This window comes from Natator depressus, chromosome 2 (assembly GCF_965152275.1).
Source record: "Natator depressus isolate rNatDep1 chromosome 2, rNatDep2.hap1, whole genome shotgun sequence".
NCBI lineage: Eukaryota > Metazoa > Chordata > Testudines > Cheloniidae > Natator > Natator depressus.
Genome location: NC_134235.1, coordinates 152,920,306 through 152,938,098, shown reverse-complemented (window position 1 = coordinate 152,938,098; position 17,793 = coordinate 152,920,306). Strand labels below are relative to the sequence as shown.

The 17,793-nt window shown below is 41.5% G+C and overlaps 1 protein-coding gene across 2 annotated transcripts in view; it reads left to right on the top strand.

Moving 5' to 3' along the window:
- TRIP13 (thyroid hormone receptor interactor 13) overlaps positions 1-17,793 on the top strand; it is a 45,810-nt gene that overhangs the window by 20,734 nt on the left and 7,283 nt on the right. For both annotated transcript variants that reach the window (XR_012638222.1, XM_074945154.1), the window contains exons 6-9: positions 4,596-4,686; positions 6,745-6,817; positions 7,945-8,008; positions 8,200-8,286. Coding sequence is in view for 1 of the 2 variants with exons in the window: in XM_074945154.1 (XP_074801255.1) it covers positions 4,596-4,686; positions 6,745-6,817; positions 7,945-8,008; positions 8,200-8,286 (315 nt within the window). In the remaining variant the exon portion in view is untranslated. The remainder of the gene's footprint in view (positions 1-4,595; positions 4,687-6,744; positions 6,818-7,944; positions 8,009-8,199; positions 8,287-17,793) is intronic.

The following is a 17,793-nucleotide window of genomic DNA, read 5'->3' as shown; positions in this document are numbered from 1 at the left end:
CAATAGAAATTTATTAATTATTTTGGATGTTTTTCTACATTTTCATATATATTATATTCTGTACTGTAATTGAATTCAAAATGTGTATTTTTTAGTACAAATATTTACACCGTAAAAATGATAAATAAAAGAAATAGTATTTTTCAATTCACTTCATACAAGTACCGTAGTGCAATGTCTTTGTCGTGAAAGTGCAGCTTAAAATGTAGATTTTTTTTTTTTCTTTTTTTGGTTACATAACTGCACTCAAAACCAAAATACTGTCAAACTGCAAAGCCCACAAGTCCACTCAGTCCTACTTCTTTTTCGGCCAATTGCTAAAACAAACAATTTGTTTCTATTTACAGGAGATAATGCTGCCCTCTTATTTACAATGTCACTATAAAATGAGAACAGGCATTTGCATGGCACTGTTGCAGCCGGCATTGCAAGGGACTTACGTGCCTGATATGCAAAACATTCATATGCCCCTTCGTGCTTCGGCCACAATTCCAGAGGACATGCTTCCATGTTGATGACGGTTGTTAAAAAAAAAAAAATGTGTTAATGAAATTTGTGACTGAACTCGTTGGGGGAGAATTGTATGTCCCCTGCTCTGTTTTACCTGCATTCTGCCGTATATTTCATGTTCTAGCAATCTTGGATGATGATCAGCATATGTTGTTCTTTTTTAAGAACGCTCACTGCAGATTTGACAAAATGCAACAAAAGTACCAATGTGAGATTTCTAAAGATAGCTACAGCACTCGACCCAGGGTTTAAGAATCTGAAGTGCCTTCCAAAATCTGAGAAGGATGAGGTGTGGAGCATGCTTTCAGAAGTCTTAAAAGAGCAACACTCTGATGCAGAAACTACAGAACTTAAACCACCAAAAAAGAAAATTTGCCTTCTGCTGGTGACATCTAATTCAGATATGAAAATGAACGTGCGTTGGCCCACACTGTTTTGGATTGTTATCAAGCAGAACCTGTCATCAGCATGGAATGGTGGTTGAAGCATGAAGAGGCATATGAATCTTTAGCTCATCTGGCATGCAAATATCTTGCAACGCCAGCTGCAACAGTGCCATGAGAATGCCTGTTTTCACTTTCAGATGACATTGTGAACAAGAAGCAGGCAGCATTATCTCCTGCAATTGTAAACAAACTTGTTTGTCTGAGCAATTGGCTGAACAAGAAGTAGGACTGAGTGGACTTGCAGGCTTTACAATTTTACATTGTTCTATTTTTGAATGCGTTTTTTTGTACATAATTCTACATTTGTAAGTTCAACTTTCATGATAGAGATTTCACTACAGTACTTGTATTAGGTGAATTGAAAAATGTTATTGCTTTTGGTTTTTACAGTGCAAATACTTGTATTAAAAATAAAGTGAGCACTGCACACTTTGTATTCTGTGTTATAATTGAAATCAATATATTTGAAAATATAGAAAACATCCAAAATATTTAAATAAATGATATTCTATTATTGTTTAACAGTGCAATTTTTTTTAATTGTAATTGGTTTTTGTTTAATTGTTTGATCTCCCTAGTAGCTGTGCTATTTAGAAGTAATCTTCAGGTGGGGTGAGAGGGTAGGGAAGGCTGATGGCCATTGTACTGATGAGTCCAGGTTAGAAGAGCTTATGTCTTCGGGTCAGCCATAGGGCAGTATACCTTACCTCCTAGTGTGCTTGCTTTTTAACTCGTTCCCCTATAATAAAACACAACCCCTGCTTTCCCATAAACTCAGCACAGAACAAGTGGTCTGATGAACTTTCCTTATTGTATTGCTCTCAAACAAAACAGTGATTTTAGCAGATGCCAGGGCTGCTTTGGTAACATAGCTCATAACTCCACTTTTCAGGGGACTTTAAATCTTCTCCCTCTACTTGTCGTGTTCAAGCCAGTCCATACTAATGAAAAACAACATGGGGCAAGACTGGGTTAGGAAGGGGTTGAAAATATAACTTCATATAAAACTATTAATGCCCTCTAGGCCATTGAAAGGTTTGCAACTTATCTTATGGGAGACATAGAATGTGACTAAGTTTTCCTGTTTTTCTAGAGGGCGAACTGGAAAAACAGTGGAAATTTGACACTCATAGGCTGGCTTAGTAACAAGAGCCTTTGAGTGCAGTTTTCAGTCTCTTGGTTCCCCATCTCATCTCATGAAAAATCAACTTTAGGGAGGAGTTGAAAATTGCAATAAACGTCCATTATTGAGGATGGCGCTCTGTGTGACAAATGTCTGGTTTGTCGTGAGGGTTGTCAAGTAAGTCACACCATTAGTGTTCACCAAAATAATGCGAAATGTGTCCCACGGTAATACACTCCTACCTTTTAATGGGCTCCCAGCATCTGAGAGAGGTGCTTAGAATAGCAGAGCTCCACACAAGCAATTGCCCCGTTACGAAGGTCCCATGCTTCATCAGAAGCTTGTAAAACGACAAAACCCTGCGCTACAGAGCATGCTCATTGAGACCATGGTAACGATTAGATGTTTAACTATAGAATTATTGGCGCTAAGTTAATCACTTTTTAAAAAAATGTTTCTTATTAATACTTTCAAAGAAAAACTTAAATATTTTCATAATTAAGTGAGCTAGTCCATGGATAACAAAACAGCATGTTGATAACATTTCAGATTGTCTTAGTTCCTGAGGAAAAGTGGAAATGTTCTTTAAGCCCTGATGCAGTTTCATTTAGAAACTGCACAGCGTCAATAAACGTATTAAAAGTATTATGCGTCTTTTAGAATTGTCTTCTGGTGGCTTGTTCACTTTCAGTAATGTCCCTTCTCTCTGCTACTGGGTCATCAATTGATTGTTCCTCTTATCCAGAGTGAAACTCATTCTAAAATCTTATGGTTTCTCCTTGACCCAATTCAGGCTACCCCTCCAGTGCTTTTCTCTACTGCATGCACTTCCTGTTGGTGATAGATATTCACCTCTGAAATGACCGTACTTTTAATCTAAATTAAAATTAGGCTATTGCATGGTACGTGAACTGTAAACTGGTATACTGAAAATAACAATAGGCACATGGACCAAACAGAATATTGAAAAATAAATATACATTATTATTGGTAAGAAGAGAGACACTAAATAATAACCATCAAACTAAACTTAACGACTAGAAAAATATTACTTTTCACTTACATGCCTATTTAAACTACGGATAGATGAATTGAAACTACTTCTCAGTGTTAGAAAACTAAAACACTTTGAAAAGCTGGAAAATACAAACAGTACTACTGTGTAATTGCAGAAATTCATAGATACTCCTGTTCACACACTCATTCCAATTTTAGAAAAGGAGTCCCGAAGAGAACTGTTGCAGAATAACAATATTGAGGACGTAATCAAGAGTGAAAAGACAGCTCAAGAATTAATATGTAATATGTGTTAAGAACATTTTCAAGTTCTCATAGTTTTTTTTTTTTTTTTTTAAAGTTTTGGTACAACATAAACTTTTTTGTTCTGTATAAAGACTGTACCTACAGGACTTATGGCGTGCAATATTGCAGGAATGTTACATTGACTTCTCGGTGAAAATTTAACATAAACGGAAATTGAGATATAGAAATTAAAGTATACTATTGGGTATTCCTATTCTAATTATAGATGAAGTCAGTATAAAGTTAAACCTCTTACCTTCAAGCAGGAAACTAAAAACTGAGGACAGTATTCTTTTTTGGAAGCAAACATTCTTTTGTCTGGAGAATTCCTACTATTTACATATGTCCTGAGTAAAGCAATTTACAAATTGCTTACAGTAGCAAATAAGCAGTTCCATAGGATGTGAAGAAAATTTGACTGGAAGTATTTACATATGATGGACTATCAGTATATATCAGAAGATACAGCATATGGTTAAATGTCAAATAGCATCAGGCATTATGACTAAGAAAAATATACATCTTCTAGAACATCTGAAAGTAAATATAATATGGATGTGATTGAAGCAGCTTTGTCATTATTCCAGACCAGCAACAAAATCCAGTTTTTGGTGTCAAAAATTAAATTATAAATACGAAAAGAACAATGACCAGTTTTCATCTAAAACATAGATTGGACAGCAACCCATTTTCAGAATGTATGATGCAAGTAGTTTTAAAAAAAGAGTTCATATTGAATTTGACAGTATAGAACAATATCACCAATTAAACACAGGTTCAATTGCATATCTTATGAGACCTTTTGGTAATTGGAAATCCATTTCCAATATTTGTGTCTATGCAATTTCCAATAATATTGGTAAAAATATTTTCAGAGGGAACTATGCTTATTTTATCTAGAGTAAAGGCACTAAAAATAAATGTCAGTTTGAGAAGCAAAAGCAGACCAGAATTTAATTTAAAAATGTTTTCACACCTCATTTAACCATGGTTTGTATCAAAGTGAGAAAAATATATAAAAGAAGAAAAAAGAAAAATTAATAGTACTAAGATAAGTAGAGGTTGTCAAAAAATGCAGCTTCGATGGGGCCTAGATGTTTGCCTTGTTCTATTCACTTCATAGTAGTGATGATGTTGTGTTATGTTCGCTCATTAATAATTTTGTTATAGTTTGTGTGTTAACTGTTCTTCTTTCCCTCCTCTTCTTGAACTAGCTACTTGACTATGTGATGACAACTTTACTGTTTTCTGACAAAAATGTTGACAGCAACCTGATATCCTGGAACAGAGTTGTCTTGCTGCATGGTAAAGTTTACAACTTCTAAATAAAGAGTAAATGTATTGATAATGAAGCCATTCTCTTGACTAAACTGTACTGCACTTCTGTGTGGTAGAATGTGGGTTCCTTTTCCCACTGGTTCTCTTGCCATATTCCCAGTACTGGAAGTAATCCCCCAGTGGCAGGAAATGCTTTGTCATTGAATGATGATCCCTCCGGATCAGGGGTTCTCAACCTGGGGGTTGGGACCCCTCAGGGGGTCGCAAGGTTATTACATGGGGGGTCGCGAGCTGTCAGCCTCTACCTCAAACCCCGCTTTGCCTCCAGCATTTATAATGGTGTTAAGATTTTTTAAAAAGTGTTTTTAATTGATAAGGGGGGGTCGCACTCAGAGATTTGCTATGTGAAAGGGGTCACCAGTACAAAAGTTTGAGAACTAGTGCTCTGGATAATCAGGGAGCAGCATTGACAGAGTTTCTCTAGGAGCTGTATCTAGTCTTCTTTGGGAAGAATGTAGTGGAACTCAAGGGAGCAGAGAAATAACCAAGCAATAACTAATTTTAAACAGATTAAATTGATTAATTTTTTAATAAACTAAGCAGTATAATTCCCTCCAAATACAATAACCATTATGTTTTCAGTTGTTAAGTGAATACTTATTGTGGTGTTTTCTTGTACAACGTACAAGATGGTTTTTGGACCGTCACTTAGTTGCTTTGGAAGGAATTATGCCATAAACAGGATTATGACTTCAACTGAACCATTATGTACCAAGTGGCAGTCCAGAATGAACTTCTGTGACCAATAGATGTTCTTAATGGAAATGCTGATTAATGGACATTCACTTAACCTTAGTAGAGCTACCATGAGATTTGCTAATAAATAGAGCAAATTAATAGAGAGCTCTCTTCTCCTCTTGGTTTATTTATAGGTCTAAATATAAAATGTTGTTGAAAGCTTCAAAACAATTCTGAAGAGAGAAATGGATCCTTTATATCGCTGGAATACTTGAGTCATAATGGATTTATTTAATGTTAGAATAGGAAAAAAGCAAAGAATATCAGAATCTGAAGGTTGGGGGTTTTTTGTTTTTGTTTTTTTTAAAGTAGCCACATTACAACGACAACATTGACTTTATGACCCATTGGAAGCATTGTCATCTTAGTTGGTTACAAATAACACAGTTAAGTTAGTGTCCACATATGAACTTTTTTGATGACGTTTGCATATTCACACTTCTCAGACTGGTTAAGCATGTTTGTGTTGGTGGATTCTTGGAAAATCTGGGCAGCTATCCTGGATGGGGTGGAGTGCCTGAAAGGCAAACCCAGAGTGTGTCATCAGTTGCACGCTGAGCAGAGCGCTCTGTGATGTCTTAATGTACAGATTGCTGGAAGGAAGGAGGGACTGGCCAAATGCAAGCGTGTTTAGCATTTCTGTTTATACAGTAGAAAACAAATATGCTGGATCAGGTGCAGGAAGACAACAATATGCCATCTTAAGCTAGCAATCTACATTATTTAAATAAAGAAAAAAGCACCGTTTGGGCAGTCTCACTGGTGGGAATGCTTGCATATGGGGGAGGGTGCAGGCATTTTAACCACCATGATGTCTGGATGTACTCCAAACAGGGTTAGATGGCATAGTAATAAAACACCTACTCCCAGTGCTTCCACTGTTAGTTGGTGGAGGTGCATTAGTGGTAATGCAGTTCTGATAGATTTTTTAAAATAATGCTAGTGCCCAGGGAGAAATGCTGTTCGCTGCCATGGGTTACTGAGAGTTTAACCATCTATCTGTGTGCAGACCACGTTTAGAGTCAACCGTGCCAGTAGCTGGTTACAATCTCCATTAACAGTTGCAGTGTAGACAGGGTGCAATTCTAGCACTAATGAAGATTTGGACCCAGTGAACAATCTGTATAACTGTGCAGAATTGGCAGCTATGGTAGTGTAGTGTGTTATTTTATACTGTTAAATGTAATTAGTGTTGTTTTTGGAATTCAGTAGCTAAGGAGATGTCAGGCCATATTAGCTATTATGTGTTCCTGTGTAAAGTATTATATGGATATGGTTTGAATATAGGTCCTCCAGGAACTGGTAAAACATCACTCTGCAAAGCATTGGCTCAGAAGCTGACCATTAGACTTTCATACAGGTAATTTTTGTTAATATTTTGGTTTAAAATACAGTTTACTTTGTTAAACATCTGTAACCCATTAAGGGTTTCTAAAATCTGCTACAAGTATGGCGGGTTTTCTTTCAGGCAGAGATTAGGTGCTGAGTGTTGTTCCTTATGTATCATCCCTGGCTTGTTGAATGGCAAATGCTCACATTTGTCATATCTGATACTGAAGACACTGGGCTCGATTCACCAATACCTTTCACTGTAGGCAGCTACTTACGCCAGTAGATGTAAAACACTACACATTTAGAATGATAGTGTATTTTGACTCCTTTGTACACTCATAAACTACTACAGAAGATAAGAGCAAGGCTGAATCAGGCCCATTGTTTTGCCTGCATACAAAATAGCCCACATTTTTAAGAATTAAACAAACAGCTTTAGAGCCAGATGTATTTGTTTTGTGGTGTTTGTGTTATAGATCAACACATCCTCCCTTACTCACCTTGTATATTCAGACAGACAAGTAATAACATTCAATTTAACACTGCAAATCTTAGTAAACTAGGTAACTTACTATTTTATAAATATTCAATTATAAATCATTATTACTCCAAGTAATGCAGTTTTTCGCACATAAGTGTGTAATAGACATGGATTATATACTCTTAAACTGAAATATTAACACATTTAATTCTAGGGTCAGCCATACATAATTTAGCATTCCTGGCAATGTCTTAAGAACTGATGAGAATTAGCTTGATACTTGTATTACTTTGGATTGTAAACAATTACCTGAAAATAAGAATGAGGTTACTGGCATGGTAGTCTATCCCTGAATTGTGCCTAAATAGAAGCCAGTGTCAAATCTTAGCTTTCTTTGACAAATTTGTGGAGAAGGTTAAGAGCAGTCATATGCTGACATAAAACTGAGATTGAAATTTAGTTTGCAATAGTTACATTTTATAATCAGATACTTGTTTTAGTAAGTACAAAGCACTAATGTTGAAAGAATTCTGACTCAGTTATGCTATAATGCCACAGTTCACAAAATTCTTTTTTTAAATATGAGAATGTAAGCTGTAGTTATTGATTCCTTTGCAATCAACAGTAGAATTAATTTTATAATATAATTGTTGATGATTTCTCCCATATTTTAGGTACAGGTATGGACAATTAATTGAGATAAACAGTCATAGCCTCTTCTCTAAGTGGTTTTCTGAGGTATGTGTTATCTAACTCATTACACAATTTTAGCTTTGTGGTACAGATAAACAAGATTTACTATGATCTACAACAGGTGTATCAGTTCGGGGAACCAACTTATATGTGGATACAATTAGAGTTGTAAACAGTAAACTAAGACTTGGAAAACTATGTAAAAATAGCCTAATATATTTGTATTTTCTTTTCAGAGTGGCAAACTTGTAACCAAGATGTTCCAGAAGATTCAAGAGTTAATTGACGATAAAGATGCTCTTGTATTTGTACTGATTGATGAGGTATGATTTCAATGACATTAAGATGTGCTATTCCTTTAATTTATGGGACTGTAAACTGGAATAAAAGATGATCACTTACAATTTTAGAGAAAATGTATAAGCATATTATGTGGCTCTACTGTGAGTAATCTAATTATATTTAACTGTGTGTATAAGAGTGGTGGAGGATATTTGAATTGCATCACTACAGCAGAGTGAGAGAAACATAGTTCGAATTCTCAGACAAAAATTTCCAGCTGCAGATGGAAGGGGAAGGAAAGTTCAGCTTCCTGTATTGGGCTCTGCTTTTGGTGACTGCTCCCTGCACACTTTTACATGTACATATTGTACCATTTTCTAAACTTTGAGCCCTAATTTTGTCTTACCAGTAAGAGAAGAATTTAGTAATAGAAATGGAAATTCTATTAATTTAGTAATAAGAATTTAGTAATAGAAATGGAAATGTGGTCTTAATCTGGTTTCACTATTAGATTTAGCTTACTACCTATATGATCTTTTGATAGACTTCTTATATGGGCAACTTAAGAGTTTGCACCTTATTAGAACTTTGTAATATTGAAGTCACATTCCTAAAGAATGTTTGCTTAGCTGTTCAATTTACTGATTATTCTAATACTCAGAATCATCACTTTCTAAAAAGAAATGTTTTCTCTGTGGAACTGATAAAAGACTGTCTTAGGCCTGGTCTACACTACCAAGTTAGATTGACATAAGCTGCTTGGCATGTGTCCACACTTAAATATGTTTCATGGTGATATAAGTTCTCTATTACACCAACACCACCTCTCCAAGCAGAGTTCAGCCATGGTCAATACTGAAGCCGATGTAGCGTGAGTGTAGACACTGTTATCTATGTTGATCCTAACGGTCCTCCAGCTTTTCCACCATGCCTGACACTGACCACTGTGGTCACAATTATGAACTCCACTGCCAAAGGATCATGTAGACCAGAAGCCCACCCCCTTAAAACCTCATGAATTCTTGAAATGCCTTTTCCTGATTGTCCAGCTTGGTGAGCACAGCTAGCAGATCTCCATTGTTGTGTGCAACTGCCCAGCTGACCATGCTGGCTATACACTCCAGACATACTCCTGCCTGGATTAGACAGGAGATATTGGATTTCCTGGGCCTGTTAGGAGAAGAGGTTATGCAAGCACAGCTATGGACCAGACTTAGAAACATGGACATCTACGAGCAGATTGCACTGGGGATGCAGGAGACGGGGTACGACAGGTCAGCAGCAGTGCCACGCAAAGGTAAAGGAACTGCATCAGGCATATCAGAAGGCTAGGGAGGCCAACAGTCAATCCAGTGCCAAGCCACAGACCTGAGGCTTTTACAAAGAGCTGTTAGACATGCTTCGCCGAGACCCTCACGACCACCCTGCAGACCACTGGGGATACCTCTGAGCCTGAGTTAGAGGTCTCTGGCATAAACAGCGAGGAGGAGGAGGGACAAGAGATGCGGAGGTCCAACTCTGCCACCAGACAGGACCTGTTTGAGACTCCACTGCAGTCCAGTCAGTCCCAGCAGTTGAGCATGGGCAAGCCTGATGTAGGATTTTCTTGTCCTAGGAGAGGTAGCAGTACAACAAAGAGAGAGAAGACGATCTGCTTTTCATTCCCCTGTGGAGTGAGGTGGGACAGCTATGTGGAGCAATTTGTTAATGTAAACAGGAATGTGCCTTGAATCCTCCTGAGATCTTGATGAAACTTTCATGGAGGTTCTTGGCTGTCCTCTCTCAAAGGTTTCTAGGGATAGCAGACTTACTGCTTCCTCTGCGTTAGGACACTTTTCCATGCCAGTTGGTGATAATTTCAGCAGACTCCATTCCAGTACACAGGCTAGCAGGCTATCGGCGGCTTTGGTACTCTTGCAGCAGCTGTGGTCTCTGAGCCTTTGTCAGTCTCAGGAGTAAGATATCAGCTAAGATCACTGCTGCTTGTGGGAAATGGTGCCAACATTCATTGCTATTGCCCTATACTCAGTTTCATGCAACCAAGCAATTCCCTTCTCATTTCCCTCGCCCCTAGTGGGCCACACTCACCAGGGCTGGGGCTGTGAGTGGCGCTGTGCGCGAGCATTCCCAAGCAGAAGTGTCAATAAGCAGATCTTGTTTAAAACTTTAGGGGAGCAAGTGAAAGGAGTTCTGAATCTTAACTTTTGCTTTCTGTTGTGACTACACTGAAAATGGTATCTGTGTTTTTTGCTGTCTTTGTGGCCTTAAGGACACCTGAGACAGATAAAGAGCAGAAAGTTGAGGACTAGGGAAGACCTGTTCAATGAGATCCTGCAAGACATTGCTGCTGCATCAGACCACGAACAGAGGGCTTGGAGGATGACTATTACAGACTGTATGGAGAAGGAACGAGCAGACGAGAGAGTCCCAGCAGGAAAAGGAGGGTTACATACCAGGACATAATGGGGCTTCTCCAGCAGTGAACACAAATGCTGCAGACTCTTGTGGATCTACAGGCTCGTCTCCCTTTATAGTTCATAGAGAGCGACATTACAGCTATTTCTTTGCACTGGTTTTGTTTGAACAATAATCTATTTGGAAAATAATTCATCTATTAGTTCACAACATACACTGCAGAGTGCCTAGCAGTTCAGGAAGCACCTGCCTACTTGTTACCGTGCAGTGTGACACAACTCACAGGATCAGTGACAAATAATGTAGTAATCATAAATGTACAGCAAGCACCTCAAAATTCATAGGTGCATTGACAGGGTTATATTCATAGATTTACATCAAGCACTACACAATTACTAACCGGTCCCAAAACATCAGGCCAAGGCAGAGCACAATGCATTATTGTGGCTCACTGTTCAAATGCTCTTTCAAAGCCTCCCTGGGCTGTATCGCTCTGCATAGAGCTCTTCTAATAGCCCCTGTATCTGGCTGTTCAAACTCAGCAAACGGCTGCTCCATCTCCACCCTCCACTCCAACAGCAACTTTCCCCCTTTGCTTCACAGATATGCAGGACACAGCAAGCAGCTATAATCATTGGGATTTTTTTTCCACTGAGATCCAATCTTATGAGTAAACAATTCCAGCATCCCTTCAATCTACCAAAAGTGCATTCAACTGTCATCCTGCACCTGCTGAGCCACTAGTTGAGTCTTTTCTTGGTGTTGTCGAGGTGGCTGGTATATGGCTTTGTGAGCCAGCAGAGCAAAAGGTGAGCTGGGTCACCTGAGATCACTTGGCATTTCAACATTGCTAATGGTAATCCACTGATCAAGAAAGTAAGTTTCTGCTTGTAGCTTTCTGAATAGTCCTGAGCTCCTAAAGATGAAAATATCATGCACCTTCTCTGACCAGCCAACATTGATGTCAATGAATTATCCCAAGTGATCCACCAACACTTGCATAACCATAGAAAAATAGCCCTTTCTGTTGTGTCAGGGTTGTCTGGTGCCAAAATGTACCATTTGTTGCTCCACCACAGTTTGGGAACCCCATTGCTGCAAATATATCTGCTATGTCCTGTGCATTGTTGAGAACCACAGACCTGCGTAGCAGGAGATGATTGATGTCTCTGCACACTTGCATGACAGTGGCCCCCCACAGTGGACTTTACATCTCAAAAGTGATTTCCCACGGACCGATAGTAATCTGGTGTTGCAAGTTTCCACAGAACAATCACCACTTGCTTCTCCACTGTCAGAGCATCTCTGATTTTGGTGTCCCTGCCCTGGAGGCCTGGGGCAAGCTTGGCCCACGGATTCAGGAATGTGGCCTTGCGCATCCAAAAGTTCTGCAGATGCTGCTCATCATCCCAAGCCTACATTGTGGTGTGAGCCCACCAGTCAGTGCTCATTTCTCGGGCCCAGAAGTGGTTCTCCATCATCTGCAACTGCTCTTTGAACTCCAACAACATCCTTGACTTGGCTCTCACTATGTCCCAAAGCAGTCTGCTCTCTAGGAAATGGTCATGTTCCCCGCGACTCTTGCTGCTCCGCAAATACTGGAGGATCCTGTGCTTGCAACAGTCCATGGCAATATGCAGAGCTGTGCAGGCTCTACGATTCTGTCAGAGATGGCAGACAGTGACAGGTCTCTCATTGGTTCGTGGGATTTTAAAAATAGGCGATGGCATTACGTGGTGGAGAAAGTTGCATGATGGGAACTTGACCCAATAGTCCCAATCACCCCTGTATGAGTCATTTTGTCCCATCATGCATTGCTGATGCTTCCCAAAAGGCAGTGTGCTGGATAGTGGTGAGTTGCATCCTGGGACATCTACCCATAGTACACTGCACTGTGCATTGAAACAAGCACTCCTGGTGAGTACACAGTGCAAATACAAGGAGTCTAGTGTGCCTGCACAGTGGAAATATACTAACTGCAGCGGCTTTATGCTGATGTAACTTTTGTTCATGAAATTTTGTAGTATAGACATGCTTTAGGCTGTGAGACAAAGGTTGGGGACAGTAATTATCATCTCTGCAGGTATTTCGGGCTAATTCTATTTTTGGACAGTTATATACCCCATTGGCATTCATACTTGCATTTCCAAGACTAAATAAAGAGTTGCTATAGAATAGAACAAGGTGGTGTAACTGGGCAAGGCCAGATGGCTATAGAAAAGTAGTGGGAGATAAATATATTCGCTCCAGGATAAACAAATCCCTGGTATCAGGTTAAGTGAAATGGAAGCTGCTCCAGGTCAATTAAGACAGGTTGACTGGGACACCTGAAGCCAATCAGGGGCTGGCTGAAACTAGTTAAAAGCCTACCAGTCAGTCAGGTGGGTGGGCATGTCAGGAGCTGTGGGAGGAAGTTGCGCTGTTGGAGAGGCTGAGTAGTACACACCATATCAGGCACAAGGAAGGAGGCCCTGAGGTAAGGGTGAAGTGGAGCTTGAGGAAGTGAGGGCTGCTGTGGGGGAAGTAGCCCAGGGAATTAGTACATGTCATGTTTCTAAAAGGTCAGCTACCATAGCTGATACTATTAGGGTCCCTGTGCTGGAGCCCAGAGTAGAGGGTGGGCCCGGGCTCCCCCCGCCCCCACCCACCTTTGCCCCCTGATTAATCACTGAGACTGGGAGACAACAGAGACTGTGCAAGGAAGGATAACTTCTCCTCACCTCCCTTGCTGGCTTATGATGAAAATGGCTCAGTAGACTGACCCTTGTCTCTAGAGAGAGAAGGGTTACGTGGAGGGTCACAGTGAGCCTCTGAGGCTAGTGAAATCCGCCAGGAAACGCGGGACCCACGGAGGCAAGGACAGAGCTTTGTCACAGTGGATAGAACAGATTTAACACAGAAGGCATAGTTCAGATTTTCTTCATAAATAAATTTAAATTAGTTTAGTCTTAACATGTTTGATAGGATGGTATATTTCAATTGATGTTGAGACTGTCTAGCCACAAGGTGGTGAACAGAGAGGTGGAAAAGTTTGTGGATGACCAGTTATTTACTAGTCAAGGCTAGAGAAGACAATGAGGTATTCTAGAGAGACAGGCAAATTACTTATTTGTATTCTAACAGTGCCTAGGAGACTCAGTCAGAATCGGAGGGAGAGGGGGTGTGCCCATTATTTATGGGGGTGTCAGAGGACAGGTGCTCAGTACCCTTGGGGAGAGAAGTACTGACCACATGGCAGCTGAAGAAGCCTTTTGCTCCCTGCAGCAGTTGGCTGGTCCGGTTGCTGGTATCCAGCTCCCTGCCTGTTTCACTCCCCACCTGTGCAGGTGAAGTAAATGGGTCTGTGTTGCAGGGCTTGGATCAGGAGGCGAGTGGAAGGCTGCACCCCATGAATACTGGCTCCCGCCCTCACCAGACAGAGCCCCCTCCTGGCCCCAGCCCTTCAGCGTGGTCCTGTGTGCTTCCCCTGTGCAGGTTCTGTCTGTCAGGGGAAGCCAGATGGGCTCTGTGTCCTGGGGTTGTGCTGAACAGTCAGCAGGAGGTTCTGTCCAGCAAGGAGTCAGTTATTGCAGGGTGCAGCCTTCAGCTCCACACTCCCTACTAGCCTCCCCAGCAGAGTAGAGTAACCCAACTAGCAGTTACATCTGTGGCAGTGGGGGAATGAGCGGGCAAGAAACTTGGTTCCAGCAGCCAAGACTGCCTGCATAGTCCCATCCACTTCCCTTGCTAAACAGCCCCTCTAAATCCCAGTCCTTCATTGTGCCCTAATAACCTCATTGAGCCCAACACTTTGAACATGTCTCTACCAGGACTGCACTGTCAAAACTTAGATTTTCAGGACAGATTGTCTTTTAATGTTACATTCTGAAATGCTAAATTATTGGGCAGCATGATGTCTACATTGACGTTTCTATATTAGTGCAAGGTAGAGGAAATTTGAAGGAGTATATTGAACTAATTTTATAATAGGCTGCCCAGAAGGAGGGATGAACGGGACAGTTTGCCCTGGGTGCCCCATTTGAGAGGGACCCCAAACTGCCATTGTGACCTGCACAAAGGGTTACAGCACTACTCAGGTTTGGCCCAGCCACCCATCCATCATGATGGAGGGGCAGCTGAGCCGAGCCTGAGTGTTACCATGACGTGCTGCGCTGGATCACAATACCCGGAGTGTGGGGCCAGGCCCAGCCCAGTGAGACATCGGTTGCTACTGTGGGGTGAGTGTAGGGCAGGCTCACTTTCAAAGTACCCTTCTCTCAGAGGTAACTTTTTTTGGAAGGATGGGGGGCGCCTTATTTTCAGATTTTTATCTCTGGCTCCCAAAAACCTCTGTACAGCCCTGATTGTACACCTTGATGGATTCTAAATTACACTAATAACTCAGTGCGAAGACCTAAGCATTGTTGTAGACAACTCAATGAAAACTTCTACGCAGTGCACAGTAGTGATAAATTGAAAGCCGAATGTTAAATATATAAGAACTTGGATAGTAAATAATTTTGAAATATCTTGCCATTATACAAATTGATTGTATGCCTCAAATACTTGTTCAGTTCTGGTCACCCCATCACAAAAATAACAGACATAAAGGCATTCGAAGCAAACATTAGAGACCTGGAGAAACTTTCATGCAGTGGGGAATTGAAAATATTAGCAGTTAGTTAAGGGAGGAGATGACTAACAGGGCTTATGATAGACGTGTATTATGAATGGTGTAGAGAATCTATCAGGGACTCTTATTTACTTTTTCTCATAGCCCAAACACAAGGGGGACATCCAATGAAACAAAGGTAATACATTTAAAAATGTCAAAAAGAAATGTTTCCTCATATAATGCACCTGTTGAATTCACTGCCACAAGGTATCAGTAAGACTAAGGCCACAATTATGTCAGGGAGGTCATGGAATCTGTGACTTCCAGAGACCTCCATGACATTTTCTGCTTCAGCCCTGAGGCAGCTCTCAGCTGCAGCTGGCTGTGGGCCCCCGCAGCTCCCAGCCGCTGTGCAGCAGGGGGCCCTGGAGCTCCCAGCTGCAATGGGAGGTGGGGGTCCACTGGAGTTCCCAGCTTCTGGGAAACAGGGACCCTGCAGCGCCCAGCTGCTGCAGGTGGCAGGGGGACCCCCCAAAGTTGCCTAGCCATGCCCCCGGAGATCCTAGCTGCTGCAGGCGGTGCCTCCCCTCCCCCCCCCCGAGCACAGCAGGGGGCTTCAGCAGGCAGTGGAGAGGGGGGACCCCAGAGCTCCCAGCCCCTGTAGGTGCTGGACCCTCCTCCCTCCCCATTTTGTCAGGGATATTTGTATTAAAAGTAAGGGACAGATCATGGGCTTCTGTGAATTTTTGGTTATTGCCTGTGACCTGTCCGTGACTTTTTTACTAAAAATATCCATGCTAAAATCTTAGCCTTAATTAAGACCAATGGCTTAATAGGGTTAAAAAAAAATAGTTGTATGGATAAGAATGTCTACAGTTAAATTTGGGAGGTTAAAAATTTAAACCTAAGTGCTTGAGAGCATGAATTAACCCACTAACTGAGCAGGATTAAGAAGAAACACTTAGGTTTAGCAGAAGAAACTACATCATTTGCTCAAGAAACTCCCTGAAAAAGCACAAGAACAAATCTGCACAGACACACTCCTAGAACCCCGACCAGGGGTATTTTATCTGCTATCCAAGATCCATAAACCTGGAAATCCTGGACGCCCCATCATCTCAGGCATTGGCACCCTGACAGCAGGATTGTCTGGCTATGTAGACTCCCTCCTCAGGCCCTACGCTACCAGCACTCCCAGCTATCTTTGAGACACCACTGACTTCCTGAGGAAACTACAATCCATCGGTGATCTTCCTGAAAACACCATCCTGGCCACTATGGATGTAGAAGCCCTCTACACCAACATTCCACACAAAGATGGACTACAAGCCGTCAGGAACAGTATCCCTGATAATGTCACGGCAAACCTGATGGCTGAACTTTGTGACTTTGTCCTCACCCATAACTATTTCACATTTGGGGACAATGTATACCTTCAAATCAGCAGCACTGCCATGGGTACCTCCATGCCCCCACAGTATGCCAACATTTTTATCGCTGACTTAGAATAACGCTTCCTCAGCTCTCGTCCCCTAATGTCTCTACTCGCGCTACATTGATGACATCATCATCTGGACCCATGGAAAAGAATCCCTTGAGGAATTCCACCTTGATTTCAACAATTTCCATCCCACCATCAACCTCCGCCTGAACCAGTCCATACGAGAGATCCACTTCCTGGGCACTAAGGCACTAATAAGCGATGGTCACATAAACACCACCCTATACCGGAAACCTACTGACCGCTATGCCTACCTACATGCCTCCAGCTTTCATCCAGACCACACCACAAGATCCATTGTCTACATCCAAGCTCTATGATACAACCGCATTTGCTCCAACCCCTCAGACAGAGACAAACACCTACAAGATCTCTATCAAGCGTTCTTACAACTACAGTACCCATCTCCTGAAGTGAAGAAACAGATGGACAGAGCCAGAAGAGTACCCAGAAGTTACCTACTACAGGACAGGCCCAACAAAGAAAATAACAGAACGCCACTAGCCATCACCTTCAGCCCCCAACTAAAACCTCTCCAACGCATCATCAAGGATCTACAACCTATCCTGAAGGACGACCCATCACTCTCACAGATCCTGGGAGACAGGCCAGTCCTTGCTTACAGGCAGCCCCCCAACCTGAAGCAAATACTCACCAGCAATCACACACCACACCACAGAACCACTAACCCAGGAACCTATCCTTGCAACAAAGCCCGTTGCCAACTGTGTCCACATATCTATTCAGGGGACACCATCATAGGGCCTAATCACATCAGCCACACTATCAGAGGCTCGTTCACTTGCACATCTACCAATGTGATATATGCCATCATGTGCCAGCAATGCCTCTCTGCCATGTACATTGGCCAAACTGGACAGTCTCTACGCAAAAGAATAAATGGACACAAATCTGACATCAGGAATCATAACATTCAAAAACCAGTCGGAGAACACTTCAGTCTCTTTGGTCAATCGATTACAGACCTAAAAGTGGCAATTCTTCAACAAAAAAAATTTCAAAACCAGACTCCAGCGA